Here is a 13,766-nt window from a genome sequence, read left to right as displayed (position 1 = left end):
GCATACACAGTGTGAGTGTATGTGTGTATATGTTTACTTATGTGGGTCTTTCATGTGTGTGCGTGTACCTGCAGCCTTCTGTGCATGGTGGCTCCCTGCTCCAGAGCATGTTGCTGCAGAGTGGTGACCTGTTGCTCCAGCCGGACCTGTTCATCCTCCTGACCAACCAGCCCCCCCTGTGGCTCACACTGGAACAGCCGCTGAACCAATGCCAGCTGGGATTCCATAACCTGGTACAACTTCTGTTCAGCCAGCGCCAAACACAGACAGACACACACAGACAGACACACACAGACAGACAGACACACACAGACAGACACACACACACAGACAGACAGACACAAAATAATCAATTGAAACCCAGTTTCTAAATTGACAAAATCACATGGCAATTGGTCAGAGGTTTACATGGAGATGATCCCAAACGTTCATTTAAACTTGGATTCGACTGCTTTCCGAGTGGGAAGACACTGTCCTCTACAGTTGTTCTTCCTTTCCATCAGCTCCCATGCCAAGTCGAATGTGCATAAAATGACTTGACATAACGCTCTCTTTTCCCCAGCATATGCTTACCTTGTGCCTGCTGAGCATAGTCTGCAGCTGGGTGCGGCTGTGCGGTGGGTGGTCCTGACTGTCTGCCAGACGCTCTCTGCCTAGCTCCACCAGACTGGCCAAACCCTGCAGCAGGGCCTGGGACACCCGCTGCAACTCCACTGCATCCTTGGGACACCGACCAACGACATACTGCAGAGACACACCATCGTTACTGACCTACAGTAGACATCTAGAGTAAAAGACGGGATTACGTGGGAATATACTGACAAAGGGGCACACACACACACACACACACAAACTCACACAAACATTCACTAGCCCTATGATTAACAAACTAAATGTTGTACCTCCAGCATGGGGACATCCTTGATGTGTGTGAAAGGGTCACTCTGTCCACGTTCAAAATCATCATACACTCGCACGTGGCTCTCCTGTTGCTCCGTCCCTGCCTGCATGCAGCGCACAGTGAAAAGAGACAGAAATTGACAAGTCCTGGTTAAGCAGTAAGGCACGAGAGCCCGTTGCATATCGTAAAGAACACAATGATATCTGTTCTAGCTAATGGCTGTAAGGTGGTTGTGGGCTGGTTTGTGAGGGGATTAAGAAGTGCTGGGTGGCAGGTAAACCAGAGGTTAGAGTTGGGCCAGGAACTGAAATCTTTCAATGTGCCCTTGAGCAAAGCACTTAATCCTAATTGCTCCTGTAAGTCTGGATAATAATGTGCTTGTAGGGCAGCCAGGTCACACCAGTTCCACTGCGGTATTGGACATTTGTCCAGGATGTATGCATGCAATTTTAATACTGTCCACAAGGGGCAACACAAGTGCCTATTACAATCTAGCAGTCTCATGGCTTGCTAGGGTGTTGTGGATGGGGATTGAAGAAGGGCTTAAACCATGAACTACGGCTCGGTGCATCACAGGTTCAATCCCATTGCTAGGCACTCATTTTTAATTGTTCTGTTTTAACCCAGACCTTAACCCTTACCTTAACCACTCCGAATGAATTCCTATACTTAACTCTCAAGTTTTTTCTGTTCGAACCGTATCCCAACCTTAGGTGATTGCAAAGTGATTGTGGGTTGGTTGTGATGTTATTGTGAAGTTGTTGTGAGGTGGTTTGTGTGGAGCCACTGACCTGATTATGGCCCAGTTCTGTGTGTAGCCGGCTCAGTGAGGAGGTGAGGGCTGACTGGGCTGTTTGAAAACAACCCTGAAGACAGGTCACACACTGGGCTATGGTCTCTGGTGCTTCAGACAACTGGTCTGGGTTGATGCCTGACCTTAAATGGTTCAGCTCCTCACTCAAGGCTGGCAGCTCCACTGAGAGGCACTGTGAGGCACATAGACACACACACACACAGGTATGCACACATGCACGCACGCACGCACACACACACACACAGGTACGCATACATACACACACACACATTCACACGCACACATACACACATGCACAGTTCATTTGCACAGGTTCAGAGATTTTGTCATCGGAAAATATTGTTATTGCAGTTTAGCTAATTTGATAGTGAGTGATTAAAAAACCCCAGGGTGACATTTCCATAGTGCAAAAGAGCACAGATTAAACCTGGCACAATTTTTCATCTGGCAAAGTTTACTTGTTCAACAATGTATGTTATAGGTGGCAACTATTTATACATCAACGTAATAATATGAATAATCACCTCCTTATTTCTCACATTGTTGAAAAAAAGTTCAATCACAGATCGGTGCTCTTTTGCACCACGAAAATGTCACCGCCAGTGTGCAATATATCCTACCTATTTCCAGAGATCTGTAAATGTAAATCAGCAGTTTGTAGGTACTGTACCTCCATCTGTAGCAGTCTTAGACTGTCCTCCACGGTGGTAATAGAGGGACTGAGCAACAGGCCAGTGAGTGTTTCCAGTGAATGCTCCACTCCACACAGAGCTGTGTAGAGCTCTCTATCCAACATGGGATAGCCACCTTCCTTTGAATTGGCAGAGGAATGGCCACTTGCTCTGTGTCTGAGTTGTCTAAGGCTTGCAGCACACACCTCTATCTCTCTCAGACCACCAAAGCCATCGCCGGTCCCCTCTGCCTTTGACCCTGTAGCCTACACAACCACATGGAGAGCACCATCAACACAATATAATGGATTGAAGACAGGCGCCCTTAAAATCCTGTACCTCTGCTAAATTTTGACCCAGGTCTGATGAGTACTTGAATCAGGGAGGTGTGACAGTGTGAACTGACCGCATGTAGATCCTCCTCCTGAATATTCCTCAAGGTGTTGAGTTTCTCAGAAAGTCGAGTGTGAAGGAGGTCCCATCTCCCATCCTATGAAAAATAAACGTAAAACGTGTGGGCAGGTAATTGTGTGTGTGAGTGTGTGTACATATGTGGTGCACGGGTATGGTACTCTTACCAGGTCTTCCTGGGGGTCGCTGGGTGTATTTGGCAACTGACCATTGGCAACTGTCCCAATTTCCTTGGTTACTGACCCAGTCATCTTGGTTACTGACCCAGTCATCTTGGTTACTGACCCAGTCATCTTGGTTACTGACCCAGTCATCTTGTTTACTGACCCAATCTCAGGTACTGATTGTATCTCTTTGGTTACTGATCCAATCTTCACAGGTACTTCTCCAGTTTCTTTGGTTGCCAAGACACTTTTTACAGATGCTGGTCCAGTCTCCATGGTCACTGAACTAGTTTCAGGTAATGAGACAGTTGCCTTGGTTACTAATTCAGACTTCTCGGTTACTGACAAAGTCTCCTTGTTAATGTCTTTACAGACTGATTCTGTCGGCTTGTTTTCTGATATAGTGGTCTTGGAGATGGGTTTCCACTGAGCCGGTAATGACAGGGTGTCTGCAGGTGCTCGGTCTGTTTTTTCAGGTGTTGGTTGGATCTTCTCAGATATTAAACCAGAGTTAGTGTCTTCTGGGTCTACACAAGACTCCGGGGTGTCCAACTCCTGAACGAAGATGGTTGGAATGAATCAAACCCAACCCCAATAGAGTGGTATGGAATCTGACATGCAATTACTTCTTTACTCAATGATCTGGTAACACTTTACATCTGTCACACCCTGGTCAAAGTATTTTGTGTTTATCTTTATTTATTTGGTCAGGCCAGGGTGTGGCATGGGTTTTTGTATGTGGTGTGTTTGTATGGGGATTGTAGCTAGTGGGGTGTTCTAGCTAAGTCTATGGCTGTCTGAAGTGGTTCTCAATCAGAGGCAGGTGTTTATCGTTGTCTCTGATTGGGAACCATATTTAGGCAGCCATATTCTTTGAGTTTGTCGTGGGTGATTGTCCTTAGTGTCCTGATGTCATTGTTCTGTGTTAGGATACACAAGTATAGGCTGTTTCGGGTTTTGTTAAGTTTATTGTTTTGGTAGTGTTTGTGTTTAGTGTGTTAATTCATTAAACATGGATTGCAATAGACACGCCGCATTTTGGTCCGACTCTCCTTCTCATATAGAAAACCGTTACAGAATCACCCACCACAAAGGGACCAAGCAGCGTGTCAACAGGCAAGAACAGCCCAAAGTGGAGTACAGTATGGACTATACTTCTTGGGAGGAGATAGACAGGTGGGCGGTCGACCCAGGGAGAGTGCCGGAGCCCGCCTGGGATTCGATGGAGCAGTGCGCGGAAGGATATAGGAGAATGGAGTTTGCGAAGCAAGCAAGGCGGCGCGGACGGAGGCCCCATAGTCAGCCCCAAAAATTTCTTGGGGGGGGGCTCAGGGAGAGTGTGGCAGAGTCAGGAGCCAGACCTGAGCCAACTCTCCCTGTTTATCGTGAGGAGCCAAGGAGGAGACCAGAGCCGGTGTTGGAGGTGAGCGAAACAGAGACTGTGAAGGAGTTAATGGGGAAATTGGAGGAGAGAGAAATGAGGGAGTTGCTGTGTTGGTGTTTCAAACATGGAATTCGCCCGACGGAGCGTGTCGGGGATTTGATGGCACCTGGGTCAGCGCTCCATACTCGTCCTGAGGTGCGTGTTAGTCGGCTGGTGAAGATGGTGCCAGTCTCACGTACCAGGCCTCCTGTGCACCTCCCTAGCCTTGCACGTCCTGTGCCAGCACCGCTCTCAAGATCTCCAGTACGCCTTCACGGTCTAACCCATCCTGTGCCACCTCCACACCCCAGCCCTCCGGTAGCAGCTCCCCGCACCAGGCTTCCTGTGCGTGTCCTCGGCCCAGTACCACCAGTGCCAGCACCACGCATCAGGCCTACAGTGCGCCTCGCCTGTCCAGCGCTGTCGGAGCCCTCATCCTCTCCAGCGCTGTCGGAGTCTCCCGCCTGTTTAGCGCTGTTAGAGCCTTCCTTCTCTACAGCGCTGCCGGAGTCTCCCGCCTGTTCAGAACTGCCAGTTTGCAAAGAGCTGCCAGTTTGCAAAGAGCTGCCAGTTTGCATAGAGCTGCCAGTTAGCATAGAGCTGCCAGTTAGCATAGAGCTGCCAGTTAGCATAGAGCTGCCAGTTAGCATAGAGCTGCCAGTTAGCATAGAGCTGCCAGTTAGCATAGAGCTGCCAGTTAGCATAGAGCTGCCAGTCTGCAAGGAGCTGCCAGTCTGCAAGGAGCTGCCAGAGCTGCCTGTCTGCAGGATGCCGCCAAAGCTGCCAGTCTGCAAGGAGCCGCCAGAGCTGCCAGTCTGCAAGGAGCCGCCAGAGCTGCCAGTTAGCATGGAGCAGCCAGGGCCGCCAGTTAGCATGGAGCAGCCAGGGCCGCCAGTCAGCATGGAGCAGCCAGGGCCGCCAGTCAGCATGGAGCAGCCAGGGCCGCCAGTCAGCATGGAGCAGCCAGTCAGCATGGAGCAGCCAGTCAGCATGGAGCAGCCAGAGCAGCCAGTCAGCATGGAGCAGCCAGAGCTGCCAGTCAGCATGGAGCAGCCAGTCAGCATGGAGCAGCCAGAGCTGCCAGTCAGCATGGAGCAGCCAGTCAGCATGGAGCAGCCAGAGCTGCCAGTCAGCATGGAGCAGCCAGTTAGCATGGAGCAGCCAGAGCTGCCAGTCATCATGGAGCAGCCAGTCAGCATGGAGCAGCCAGAGCTGCCAGTCGACCAGACTCTCCCAGATCTGCCAGTCGACCAGACTCTTCCAGATCTGCCAGTCGACCAGACTCTTCCAGATCTGCCAGTCGACCAGACTCTTCCAGATCTGCCAGTCGACCAGACTCTTCCAGATCTGCCAGTCGACCAGACTCTTCCAGATCTGCCAGTCGACCAGACTCTCCCAGATCTGCCAGTCGACCAGACTCTCCCAGATCTGCCAGTCGACCAGACTCTTCCAGATCTGCCAGTCGACCAGACTCTTCCAGATCTGCCAGTCGACCAGACTCTTCCAGATCTGCCAGTCGACCAGACTCTTCCAGATCTGCCAGTCGACCAGACTCTTCCAGATCTGCCAGTCGACCAGGATCTGCCAGTCAGCCAGGATCTGCCAGTCAGCCAGGATATGGTAGATTCGTCAACCTGCCTGAGCTTCCTCTCACTCCTGAGCTTCCTCTCACTCCTGAGCTTCCTCTCACTCCTGAGCTTCCCCTCAGTCCCGAGCTGCCTCAGTCCCGAGCTGCCCCTCAGTCCCGATCTGCTCCTCAGTCCAGTGGGGTTCTGGGTGAGGACTACTAGGCCATGGTCGGCGGCGAGGGTGGACTATCCAGGGACGCGAGGAGAAGGGACTAAGACATTGATTGAGTGGGGTCCACGTCCCGCGCCGGAGCCGCCACCATGGACAGACGCCCACCCGGACCCTCCCTATTGTTTTGAGGTGCGTTCGGGAGTCCGCACCTTAGGGGGGGGGGTTCTGTCACACCCTGGTCAAAGTATTTTGTGTTTATCTTTATTTATTTGGTCAGGCCAGGGTGTGGCATGGGTTTTTGTATGTGGTGTGTTTGTATGGGGATTGTAGCTAGTGGGGTGTTCTAGCTAAGTCTATGGCTGTCTGAAGTGGTTCTCAATCAGAGGCAGGTGTTTATCGTTGTCTCTGATTGGGAACCATATTTAGGCAGCCATATTCTTTGAGTTTGTCGTGGGTGATTGTCCTTAGTGTCCTGATGTCATTGTTCTGTGTTAGGATACACAAGTATAGGCTGTTTCGGGTTTTGTTAAGTTTATTGTTTTGGTAGTGTTTGTGTTTAGTGTGTTAATTCATTAAACATGGATTGCAATAGACACGCCGCATTTTGGTCCGACTCTCCTTCTCATATAGAAAACCGTTACAACATCTTTACACTTTACACTTTATAATCCATTAATAGATCATTATTAAGGCATGTATTAATGATTTGCTGAACACTTGTAAATCATTATTACGACTTCATTTAACACTAGTAATTAAGGTATTTGTAAACGGTTAACACTGTTTAACAATGCTCATTAATACATCATGGATAATGAATTTGTTAATGATCTGTAAATTATTTCTAAACCATAATTATAAAATGCATAAAAAACTACAGTATGTTTATGTCAGTGAGCAATTTACATACTATGAAGTCATAAACTATCACTTATTACTTCTGCCTTTATTCATGATCGATATGTTAATGTCTTAATTAACCTCTCAAAACTAGGGGGCAGAATTTTCACTTTTGGATAAATAGCGTGCCCAATTTCAACTTCCTGCTACTCATGCCAAGAATATAAGATATTATTCATAGATTTGGATAGAAAACACTATGAAGTTTCTAAAACTGTTTGAATCATGTCTGTGAGTATAACAGAACTTATGTAGCAGGCAAAACCCCGAGGACTAACTGTTCAGATTTTGTTTTTCCCCTCTCTGTTCCCTATATTGTCTTTGCCATTGGATATTTAATAGGAACCTATTTTCAGTTCCTACCGCTTCCACTGGATGTCACCAGTCTTTGGAATATGGTTATTCCTTTGTGCTATGAAGAAGTAGGCCAGCTCGGAACTGGGGACACTTTTGTGAGTTGCTCAAGACGTGAAAAGCAGTGCTGGTTTCTTTTCTTTCCTGTATTGAATACAGATTGCCCCGTCTACAATTTGATCGATCATTAACGTTTAAAAATACCTAACGTTGTATTACAAAAGTAGTTTGAAATATTTTGGCAAAGTTTATAGGCAACTTTTGAAATATTTTTTAGTGACGTTGTGTTTTTGTAAGCTGTTTTTTTTCTGGATCAAACGCGCTTTATAAATTGACATTTTCGATATATATGGATGGAATTAATCGAACAAAAGACAAAATTGTGATGTTTATGGGACATATTGGAATGCAAACAAAAGAAGGTCATGCATATTTTATATTTTATTTCAGCGTTTTGTGTAACGCCTGCTATGCTAGCTCCTTTGTTTACTGCTGGTGCAGATGGTGCAGGCTATCAGATAATAGCTTCTTATGCTTTCGCCGAAATACATTTTTAAAATCTGACATGTTGGCTGGATTCACAACGAGTGTAGCTTTAATTGAGTATCTTACATGTGTGATTTAATGAAAGTTTGAAGTCACTACTTTGCACTGTTCATTTTCATGTTATTCCATGTATAGTTAATTCAGTATTTGTTTTTCTCTGTACTTGCAGATCATTTCCATACTCTGCTTGGCAATAAAGTTTCCTGTGCGTGTTAAATCTCTGTGAGGTTGCCTTATTCCTCTGACAAGGATAGGTTTTCAGTGTGTCACAGAACAGTCAAATGGGAGGGTATTCCATCACAGTAATGTACAATGACACCGGTGCATAATTTTCTGTCTTCATTTTTCACTTCACCGCTACCTTTGAATCTGCCAGCTAGCAGCGACCTAGATAACTTACAACATTAGTTAGCCACACTGTAGCTTTTTGCTAATTTGTAATATGCAAGCTAGCTGTATGTCAATAAATTGTCAACTTTTCTCCAACCTCATGTGGGTTAGTTATGTAATTAAAAGGTATCTGACCAATTTAAGACTTGGTGAAAAGTGTCACACTTTAGATTAGATACTGAGAACTTTCACCCAATGTTCAATAGGTCTGGTGGATCAATACGTCAAAAGTGGCATTCATTAACCCAATAGAGAGAGAGGGGAAAAGTCCTTGTCCAATATAAAAAGTACCAACCCATAGCCCTGGCCTTATTTATAATAAATCACCTCCCTCTGAACTTCCCTGCAAACACCACTGTCTTGTGTACCTCTGATTCGGAGCCACACCTTCCAGAAATGTGATTTGCTAAGATCAAATCATTACAAATGTTTATTTTATTTAGTTGACTTCCCACTCCACACTGCCCTTTGCCACCTGGACAAGAAAAGAGCAACACATTGTTTATAAAACTATACATTATTTATATACCTATTATGAAGATATAATGGCCACTTTAGATTCTGTACTGCAAATGTGTTTACTAATAATTTATAAAATGGGTTGTTAAAGGGACATTGCACTTTCAAATCAAAGTTTGAAAGACTTTTCCAGATTGGTATCTACACAACAAATGTTGTGGGACATAGTTTCATCTTGACATTAGTACACTTTTGAGGTCAGAAAACATTTGACAAACGTTCATTTATGCGTGAAATGCCCCTTTATTAATAATATGAGTCATGCAGGGAAGACTAGAATATGTTCCAGGATTCTTCCAATGGCATTGAGGAATCATCCACATCAGTCAATGGCTTCATCAATAAGTGTATCGATGACGTTGTCCCCACAGTGACTGTACGTACATACCCCAACCAGAAGCCATGGATTACAGGCAACACGGTACTGAGCTAAAGGGTAGAACTGCCGCTTTCAAGGAGCGGGACTCTAACCCGGACGCTTATAAGAAATGCCGCTATGCCCTCCGATGAAGCATCAAACAGGGAAAGCGTCAATACAGGACTAAGATTGAATCCTACGACACCAGCTCTAATGCTCATCGGATGTGGAAGGGCTTGCAAACTATTACAGACTAAAAAGGGAAGCACAGCCGCGAGCTGCCCAATGACACGAGCCAACCAGACGAGATAAATGACTTCTATGCTCGCGTCGAGGCAAGCAACACTGAAGCATGCATGAGATCACCAGCTGTTCTGGATGACTGTGATATAACACTCTCGGTAGCCGATGTGAGCAAGACCTTTAACAGGTCAACATTCACAAGGCTGCAGGGCCAGACGAATTACCAGAACATATACTCCGAGCGTCAACTGACCAACTGGCAAGTGTCTTCACTGACATTTTCAACCTGTCCCGGGACCAAGTCCGTAATACCAACATGTTTCAAGCAGACCACCATAGTCCCTGTGCCCAAAGAACACCAACGTAACCTGCCTAAATGACCACCGACCCATTGCGCTGTAGCCATGAAGAGCTTTGAAAGGCTGATCATGGCTCACATCAACACCATTATCCCAGAAACCCTAGACCCACTCCAATTTGCATACCACCCAAACAGATCCACAGAGGACTCAACCTTTATTGCACTCCACACTGCCCTTTCCCACCCGGACAAAAGGAACACCTATGTGAGAATGCTATACATTGACTACAGCTCAGCGCTCAACACCATAGTGCCCTCAAAGCTCATCACTAAGCTAAGGACCCTGGGACTAACACCTCCCTCTGCAACTGGATCCTGGACTTCCTGATAAAGGGTAGGCCTAAGGGTAGGTAACAACACATCTGCCACGCTGATCCTCAACATGGGGGCCCCTCAGGGGTATGTGCTTAGTCCCTCCTGTACTCCCTGTTCACCCATGACTGCATGGCAAAGCACGACTCCAACACCATCAGGAAGTTTTTCCTGACTACACAACAGTGGTAGGCCTGATCACCGACAACAATGAGACAGCCTATAGGGAGGAGGTCAGAGACCTGGCAGTGTGGTGCCAGGATAACAACCTCTCCCTCAATTTGATCAAGACAAAGGAGATGATTGTGGACTATAGGAAAAGGAGGGCCGATCACATTCCCATCTACAGGGCTGTAGTGGAACAGGTTGAGGGCTTCAAGTTCCTTGATGTCCACATCCCCAATGAACTATCATGATCCAAACAAAGATTTGGCATGGGTCTTCAGATCCTCAAACAGTTCTACAGCTGCACCATCCAGAGCATCCTGACTGTTTGCATCACTGCTTGGTATGGCAACAGCTCGGCCTCCGAACACAAGGCACTACAGAGGGTAGTGCGTATGGCTCCGTACATCACTGGAGCCAAGCTTCCTGCCATCCAGGACCTCTATACCAGGCGGTGTCAGAGGAAGGCCCTAAAAATTGCCAAAGACTCCAGCCACCCGAGTCATAGACTTCTCTGCTACAACACGGCAAGCAGTACCGGAGCACCAAGTCTAGGTCCAAAAGGCTTCTTAACAGCTTCTACCACCAAGCCATAAGACTCCTGAACAGCTAATCAAATGACTACCCGGACTACTTGCATTTTTACTTTGTTTATTTTAGTAAAAACTTTCTTAACACTTATTTACCTTAAAACTGCATTGTTGGATAAGGGCTTGTAAGTAAGCATTTTACTGTATTGTATTTGACGCATGTGACAAATAAAATGTTTTTTGATGAACAAGGGCATTAAAGTCATTGGCAGATAATTTACAACTTCTTTATAGGCATGTTTATGAATAGTTTACTATGTCTAATAAAGTATACTGAACACAAATTTAAATGCAACATTCAACAATTTCAAATATTTTACCGAGTTACAGTTAATATAAGGAAATCAGTCAATTTAAAATAAATGATTAGTCCCCAATCTATGGATTTCACAAGACCTCGGTAGGAGCGCAGCCATGGGTGGGCCTTGGAGGGCATAGGCCCAACCACCGGGGAGCCAGGCCCAGCCAATCAGAATATGAGTTTGTCCGCACAAAGGGGCTTTATTACAGACAAAAATACTTCTCAGTTTCATCAGCTGTCCGGGTGTCTGGTCTCAGATGATCCAGCAGGTGAGGAAGCCGGATATGGAGGTCCAGGGCTGGCGTGGTTACACGTGGTCTGCGGTTGGACGTAATGCCAAATTCTCTAAAACGACTTTGGAGGTGGCTTATGGAAGATAAATTAACATTACATTCACTGGCAACAGTTCTGGTGGACATTCTTGCAGTCAGCAGGCCAATTGCATGTCAGCATGCCTGAAAACTTGAGACATCTGAGGCATTGTGTTGTGTGACACAATGCCCCAGAGTGGCCTTTTATTGTCCCCAGCACAATGTGCACCTGTGTACCTGTGTAATGATCATGCTGTTTAATCAGCTTCTTGATATGCCACACCTGTCAATTGGATGAATTATTTTGGCAAAGGAGAAATGCTCACTAACAGGGAAGTAAACAGATGTGTCCACAGAATTTGAGAGAAATATGTTTTTGTGCTTATGGAACATTTCTGGGATCTTTTATTTCAGCTCTTGAAACATGGGTCCAACACTTTACATGTTGCGTTTATATTTTTGTTCAGTATAATAAATAAATCATTAACACATGCCTAGTAAATTATATATTAATGGCTTTCAAATGAACGTTATTATAAAGTGTTACTCGACAGACAGACAGACAGACAGACAGACAGACAGACAGACAGACAGACAGACCAAGAGAGCAACTGTTAAACCTTTAGTGACTGCTAATAAGGAAAAACTACCACATGTAGAGGACTTCCTAACGTCTGCTTACCTTAGTGACAGCGCCGATGTGGGCTTCAGACATAGCGTCACTATCCTGGAGCCAGTGTGTGGATGTAGCCACTGATTCTGCCAGCTCCTGGTGGCTAAGAGTCTCGTCTGGGTCCTAACACACACAGTACATGTACACACACACAGTACATGTACACACACACACACACACACACACACACACACACACACACACACACACACACGTGTTATGAGTGTGTGTGGCAGACAGGGCTCTTGAATGGCAGCTGCCTCTGACAGTGTCCAAGGGATGTCGAGGTAGGACAATCAGTAAAAGTATAACATATTAAACTTAAACCCTGTTATAAGGCCCACATTTTTTTAATTATATATTTTTATTTCACCTTTATTTAACCAGGTAAGCCAGTTGAGAACAAGTTCTCATTTACAACTGCAACCTGGCCAAGATAAAGCAAAGCAGTGCGACACAAACAACAACACAGAATTACACATGGAATAAACAAACGTACAGTCAATAACACAATAGAAAAGTCTATATACAGTGTGAGCAAATTAATTAAGATTAGGGAGGTAAGGCAATAAATAGGCCGTAGTGGCGAAATAATTACAATTTCGCAAATAAACCTTGGAGTGATAGATGTGCAGAAGATGAATGTGCAAGTAGAGATACTGTGGTTCAAATGAGCAAAAATATATATAAATAAAATAAATAACAATATGGGGATGGGGTAGTTGGATGGGCTATTTACAGATGGGCTATGTACTGGTGCAATGATCTGTAAGCTGCTCAGATAGCTGATGCTTAAAGCTAGTGAGGGAGATATGAGTCTCCAGCTTCAGTGATTTTTGCAATTCGTTCCAGTCATTGGTAGCAGAGAACTGGAAGGAAAGGAAGCCAAAGCAGGAATTGGCTTTGGGGGTGACCGGTGAGATATACCTGCTGGAGCCCATGCTACGGTTGGGTGCTGCTATGGTGACCAGTGAGCTGAGATAAGGCGGGGCTATAAGGACTTATAGATGACCTGGAGCCAGTGGGTTTGGCGACGAATATGAAGTGAGGGCCAGCCAACGAGAGCATACAGGTTGCAGTGGTGGGTAAAATATGGGGCTTTGGTGATGAAATGGATGGCACTGTGATAGACTGCATCCAATTTGCTGAGTAGAGTGTTAGAGGCTATTTTGTAAATGACATCGCCAAAGTCAAGGATCAGTAGGATAGTCAGTTTTACGAGGGTATGTTTGGCAGCATGAGTGAAGGATGCTTGTTGCGAAATAGGAAGCTGATTCTAGATCTAATTTTGGATTGGAGATGCTTAATATGAGTCTGGAAGGAGTTTTTACAGTCTAACCAGACACCTAGGTATTTGTAGTTGTCCACATATTTTAAGTCAGAACCGTCCAGAGTAGTGATGCTAGGCAGGTGGGCAGATGCGGGCAGCGATCAATTGAAGAGCATGCTTTTAATTTTGTTTTCATTTAAGAGCAGTTGGAGGCAACGGGAGGAGAGTTGTATGGCATTGAAGCTCATCTGGAGGTTAGTTAACCTCTTGAGTGTAGGGGGCAGTATTTTGATGTTGTATGAAAAACGTACCGAAATTAAACTGCCTATTTCTCAGGCCCTGAATCTAG

General features: G+C 45.8%; 1 protein-coding gene across 8 annotated transcripts in view; it reads right to left on the bottom strand.

Moving 5' to 3' along the window:
• LOC110529722 (nesprin-2) overlaps positions 1 to 13,766 on the bottom strand; it is a 233,020-nt gene that overhangs the window by 86,157 nt on the left and 133,097 nt on the right. For 6 of the 8 annotated variants that reach the window (XM_036985202.1, XM_036985205.1, XM_036985203.1 and 3 more), the window contains 8 exons: positions 12,157 to 12,270; positions 2,965 to 3,516; positions 2,793 to 2,876; positions 2,386 to 2,652; positions 1,693 to 1,887; positions 903 to 1,004; positions 574 to 744; positions 69 to 242 (listed from right to left, as the gene is read on the bottom strand). In XM_036985202.1, coding sequence (XP_036841097.1) covers positions 69 to 242; positions 574 to 744; positions 903 to 1,004; positions 1,693 to 1,887; positions 2,386 to 2,652; positions 2,793 to 2,876; positions 2,965 to 3,516; positions 12,157 to 12,270 — 1,659 coding nt within the window. The remainder of the gene's footprint in view (positions 1 to 68; positions 243 to 573; positions 745 to 902; positions 1,005 to 1,692; positions 1,888 to 2,385; positions 2,653 to 2,792; positions 2,877 to 2,964; positions 3,517 to 12,156; positions 12,271 to 13,766) is intronic. The other 2 variants (XM_036985208.1, XM_036985209.1) reach the window with 1 other exon arrangement.

Source organism: Oncorhynchus mykiss, chromosome 8, assembly GCF_013265735.2.
Source record: "Oncorhynchus mykiss isolate Arlee chromosome 8, USDA_OmykA_1.1, whole genome shotgun sequence".
Lineage (NCBI taxonomy): Eukaryota > Metazoa > Chordata > Actinopteri > Salmoniformes > Salmonidae > Oncorhynchus > Oncorhynchus mykiss.
Note: the sequence above shows the minus strand (reverse complement) of the source record. Positions and strands in the feature narration are given on the sequence as shown.